Source organism: Centruroides vittatus, unplaced genomic scaffold (genome assembly GCF_030686945.1).
Source record: "Centruroides vittatus isolate TY-2023 unplaced genomic scaffold, ASM3068694v2 contig_2484, whole genome shotgun sequence".
Lineage (NCBI taxonomy): Eukaryota > Metazoa > Arthropoda > Arachnida > Scorpiones > Buthidae > Centruroides > Centruroides vittatus.
This window is the reverse complement of record NW_027121571.1, coordinates 46,962-52,961: the sequence shown is the minus strand read 5'-3', so window position 1 is coordinate 52,961 and position 6,000 is coordinate 46,962. Positions and strand designations below refer to the sequence as shown.

Below are 6,000 nucleotides of genomic sequence, written 5' to 3'. Positions count from 1 at the left end.
TTAACATTAGAGAAGGGAATTTGAAAATGGAACAAGAATCGAACCCGGAGTTAGATTTACACACAAGCCAAACAAAGTTACTCACAGCTTAGTCTTCTAAATTTATGATTATTTATAAGATCTTTCCCATTCTTTAAAGTCATAGCTTAAGATCACAAGTTAAAATTCTGATTAAATATAGACTACATTGTTGAAAATAATATATTTCAAATGTGATGGTGAAATAGGGTAATGAAACACTTTAATAGGAAATTGGAAGTTTTGGATCCTCCCTCCCCCATCATCACCAGTCGCCATAAATCAAATTACTCCTCCTCTTAATTACGTCATCAGACCAGAAATTTAAACCATTCGTAAATATACAGGAATTATTTTCAGACAATTTTGTGATGAGTGGAGAGAAAATTACGTCATTAAAGATTCGCCCTCCCTCCCTCATCTTCAGCATCCGTCGGATATTAACGAATTCCTTCTATGCCATAAACGGCTGACGTAATAATTGAATGGTCCCATAATGTAAGTATTTTATAGTAAAGTACGGTAATTTAATTTTATAAAACATTTTGATATTAAATCAGTTAATTGTTATAACAAAGATAGGGAATTTGATTTTTGGGTGGTGGTACCGTATTTTACGGACTATAAGACGCACTTTTTTTCTTCGAAAAATGGCTTCCAAAATTCAGGTGCGTTTTATAGTCCGTAGCGTCTTATAGGTATTTTTTTTTAAACAGTTAATTGCTTAAAACAAAGATAGGGAATTTGATTTTTGGGTGGTGGTATATATTATCTGGTTCAGGGAACATGCCATAGAGAGGATTTTTCCCCGGAGCCGGGAAAACTACCCGAAATTAATGTTATTTTATAAACAACAAAATCTTTGAGGCTGCTTTATATTAATTAATAAACATTACTTCATTTGTTCAAAAAAGAATTGCTTACGGGCCCGCGCGGTTCTGATCCCTATACAAATATCCGAGTGCTCTGCAGACGAGGCATATTCCCGGCGCCAAGAGAAGAGGGTTTATAAGGGGGGAAGGCCGACTCGTGGTGTGAAGTCGGCCTTGCCCTTAGATTATCATTTTTAAAGTTTCCGAACCAAACAAAAAAAATCTCTTCTATTTTCTGAAATTTTATTTTTGTTTAATTATAAATTATATAATTTGTACATTAGACAAGTGTATAAAAATTATATAATTTGTTTAATGCTGCTATAGTATAAAATACAACATTAACAAAAGTATAACTTTAATCACAAGCGTCTCGCACGTTTTTTACTAGAGACTGGAATTGTCGGATTACATTTTATTTTTTTATAATTTGGCTATTAATCATTAAAACGATTAGAGTAATTTGATACACCGCGTAGCAGTGTCTACATCTAGTGATAAATTTAATAACTAGACAAATTATTTTAATTATAATAAATTAGAAAAATAATAATGGATACTTGAAATAAAATCTTTTTCGTTATTACTTAAAATTTTAAAAATACTAAACATGTTTTATAATAATTATGACGAAATTTCAGGAGATAAAATACGCTTTTGCTTTCTGAGTCAGTCCAATAAACTTCTGGTGGGGATGCAATCGGGGCTTTTAGTCAGAGCCCGGGGAGAGATTTAAGTTCTTAAATTTTTTATATAAAAATAAATAAATAAAAATGGTGTAAATTTTAATAACGTTAAACACAATCACGCGAGCTATTTAAATACGTCACTGATATCGTTTAATTTATCTTTAAAGCACTAAACAATTACTTAAATACAATTATATTAAGTTGAAGCAAAAAACTATTTATATACAAATTAAGAACAATTATACGGGGAAAATTCGTGTTATAATAGTTTAAATACTGTACTCCACAAAAGCTGGTTCTAGTGGTGAGGCGAAGATATTTTTAAGTTTGTTGTTGCAGGAGGTAAATATTTGCCACAGTTAATAAGCATTTTTGAGAATAATCGAAACGCATTTTAACTGTTTTTAAGAATATCGAAGCAGCAAAATTCTGATGACAAAGTAAGAAAACTTTGCTTAATCATAGTGAGCAAACAGGAAGTGTTTACTAAGTTAAATATAAACAGATTCGACTAATTCTTACAATATGGACCAGCTTATAGCCTATATTTTCGTATTAATTAATTAAAATATGATATTTTAAGTCAATTTTAATATATAGGAATATTTTAACATTTAAATTCCTTCTTAACCAATCACAGCGACGATGGAGAGATGTTTACAAGTATTATGCAAATCATTGGCCAATGAGTAACGATTATTTTTATAATTCGTCGATTTCGTCCAAAGATGGCGGGAGTAAGAGGGATTAACCATTAACTACGCCCGATTGAAAGGTTTTTAACTGTGGTATAGGTGCGATAAGAGTGTTATGTAGGTGTTTTTGGTGATAAATTATGTCAATAATATTATCTAGGATACTTTTCAAAGGTCTCCATTTTGTAAATTGTTAACGGTTTGTGGCGAGTGGTTTTTATTTTAATTTACAGAAATGTGGCGTTATGTGACACTTTTTGTGTTTTGTTGCTCCTTCGTTGGAATTTGCTGCAAAAGTTCGATTCGTATCGAAAATAATGGATATACCGGAATACTCGTGGCCATTTCTCCAACAATTCAACCCGTTCATCATCATATGTTGATTTACGATTTACAGGTAAGCTACGCTTAATGAATGGTTAATACTACGATTTTAAAGACTTTAAATTCGTTTACTTATAACATAGCATGCAGCGTTGCATTCAGTTAACGTATTCACGAATTATCGAATGCACAACTAACAACTTTTTTAAGACGTGTTTTTCTTTAATAAACTTGGCAGAAACGTGTTTAAATATATTGTAATTCAGTCTTTACAGTGTTAAATGACTTTGGAACCACCCTATAGGGTTTTGTTTATCAAAATCAAAATATTCAGCAGGTAAGTTATAAGAGTTGTTTGAACTTACAAGATCGTGTTCTCAAATGTTTACATTTTTTCCTCTATGCAATAAATAAATGGAGGTTATATTACGGGACGTATCCAGTTCGAGCAAATATTTTTCTTTCGTAACAATCTATCGGGCTCGCGCGTGTAACGAAATACGAGCACGCGTGCGCGCGACGCGAATACGAAGCGACGCGCTCGTAGTATTATACGTGCAAAAAAAAAAAAAAAAAGAAAAACTCAATTGTTTATCGAATGACGTGCTTTTAATATTAGCGTTAGAAATGTAAACTACAAGCATTTTAAGAGATAATTTTGTAATGTTTTAATGACACCACACGGTATGTCACGTCTTCGTTATAGGAGCGCGTCGCTCGCTGGCGTGGCGGCATTCGCTGCAAACGACATGAAATTTGGGTTATAATTTTCAGGAAATGTACGCAATTTCCAGGATTTAAGTAGGATCAATCGCTAAATTATCACATAAAATGTAATTATAAAATGAATTATTTTATCATAAAATACAGAGTAAAATTTTAACTAGTACAAACAAGTGGGTGTGATTAGACTAGCGAGGAAAATATTTATTGTCGTAATTAAAACCAAATATCCTCTTTCTGACAAAATGTATTTCCATAAAGTAAATATTGTAAAATAATATATATATATGAGTTTTAAAAAAATAGGAATTTTCGACCGGAAGACGAAATTTCATCAGGTTTCATGTCCTAAATCGAAAATGACGTAACGATTATTCGTAATTATGAAAATATTGATTTTAAAATAACGTATTTGATAACGATATTACTTGTAAATAAGTAAAAAATTATATATATAAATATTAATTTATTGATTAATTTAATTATGAGTTATCTTCGAAATTACGACGAATTTCTTAAGTTGGCAACAATGCGTCTTAAATCATCATGGCGGAAATTTTAAGTAAGTCATGTCTTACTCTTTAATAAATTTGGAATTTGTGCTTTGATTATTAATTTTTCAAGCGTTAATTCGATCAAAAGTTGTATTATTTTCTTACAAAAGTAATTTTTAGTGAAATAATGCAATGAATGACAAATGCGCGTAAGTTTCTTTTTCAATTATCTACGCCATTTTTGTTTCCATAGCAACGGGTAAATATCTCCGCCATTTCTCCCCCCCTTTCTGTAAGAAGATACAAAAATGAAAAATAATTAATTAGTGAATGGCAATGAATGACAAAATTAGAGAATTATCACAAAGTACAAAAATTGGAAGCTTGCATAATTACTGGAAAGTTAATTGTTTACATATGTAACACGTGCCATGCAGTAAACCGAAATGATTACTAAAGGACGAAGCCAATCCCAAACTTTTACGCTCGAGAAATATATGATTAAAGCTTCAGATTTTCTATCCACATATTGCATGACCAGTAAGAGATTAGATAATGAGATATGTCATATGCTGCTGATATAATTCGAAATAATTGTTTTCAAGTTGGCGCATCGACAATTCTATAAGTGTGGATCTATAAATAACCAGCCAAAAGTAAACCGTGGCTGGTTTCCTCGGTGGTTATTTACTGATCCACACTTACGTACAATATATAAAAAAGGAAAATCAGCGAAACCGATTCACTTAGCCAAGAAACTCGCACATTATAGTTTGAACTTGGAATTTGGCGTAAGTCTCTGTTATTTAGCGCTAATCAGTGAAAATAGGAGTGAGCCAGGAAGTAGAATCATGCTGTAAAAATTAGTGATAAGAATTCTTAATGTGGGTGGCCTCATCACAGGCTAGGCAGAATTCTTCGATTGCGGAATAATTAAAGATAATAGAGACGAAACGTAAAGTTTTGTTCTCGATGCCAGTTTGTGGAATAATCTGTGTAAAAATACCGTGCCGTATCGGTTTCAAAACTTATTTCATTTTTACGATTATCAAATTGATAATTGTGTACATGTTCAGTATTTAGTTATAATAATGGCCATCCGAGAAAGGAGTATGAATCATTTTCCATAATTCTCATAATTACGTTATAATTCATCAGTCACTGATTAGATAACTATACAAAAAATTAAATTGGAACGTTCACTAAAATTTGTTTCAAAAACATTCTCATTTTTTCACAATTGCATAAATTATTCGACCAGTTTCTATGGTGTTAATATTTTGGATAGATGTTTCCTAGAATCCAAGCAATAGTATCAGAATCGTGACGAGTATTGCTGTATCTACGTTTAATCTTGATTCTGTGTAGTAGAATGTGGGAATATATTTTGCACATTAATTCATCGTTTCTCATTATGAATAAAAGTAAAAATTGAACATTATACTTAATAATGAAAATAATGGAGTCAATCATATATTAGATTTATTTATTTCTGAGCACGTATCTATCTCAACGAAATACACTAAATTATAGGCTTTCAACATGGAATACAAATATCACTCACTCAGTAAATATTTTATGTATCATAAGTAAGATGATAATTTATCTTTAACAGTCTTAAAATGTAATTAATGTTTGATCGAGCAACACGTAATTTATAAAACTCGAAAGTACAATATGCAAATAAACATCCATAAATCAAATTTTGACATAGAAATGATGCCAGGACTTCGGTTTAATGCGTTATAAAGGAAGTTCAAAGAACATATTGACAGTAAAACGTCAAAAAGTAGTTAGTGGGTATTTGCAAAATGCATTTCATTATTAAAACTAATAGTTTTTTTTCTAGTTTTTGGCAGATGTGTATGCTGTTTGAGATGTTGCTTATTAGATCAACATGTAGTCCCTTTAGTACCTAAATTATATCGACCTGCGGGCCTACATCACATTTTAAAATAATGAAATGTTATGAAATATTTGTTGTAATTATTATACGACGTAAATCATGTAGATCGGAGGAAGGTAATCTTCGTTAATTTGTAGGCCTCAATTACTCCAGAAAGAACTAGTAAAGCCATACAATGTATTACAGGTTGCATAAACGTATACATTTTGGTTTCGGTATGGAAAAAAAAGCAGTTTTAGTGCCCACAAAGAGAGAGCCAATAAAGAAGAAAAAAAAACT

At 31.1% G+C, this 6,000-nt stretch overlaps 1 protein-coding gene across 2 annotated transcripts in view; it reads left to right on the top strand.

Moving 5' to 3' along the window:
• The first annotated feature begins 2,229 nt into the window (after positions 1-2,229).
• The window catches only part of LOC136971381 (calcium-activated chloride channel regulator 2-like), a 50,697-nt gene continuing 46,926 nt past the window's right edge, over positions 2,230-6,000 (top strand). Inside the window, exons 1-2 of one of the 2 annotated variants that reach the window (XM_067265825.1) lie at positions 2,230-2,391; positions 2,508-2,671. In XM_067265825.1, the coding sequence (XP_067121926.1) occupies positions 2,510-2,671 (162 nt within the window). In that variant the 5' untranslated portion in view covers positions 2,230-2,391; positions 2,508-2,509. Of the gene's footprint in view, positions 2,672-6,000 lie in introns of both variants that reach the window. The other variant, XM_067265824.1, reaches the window with a different exon arrangement.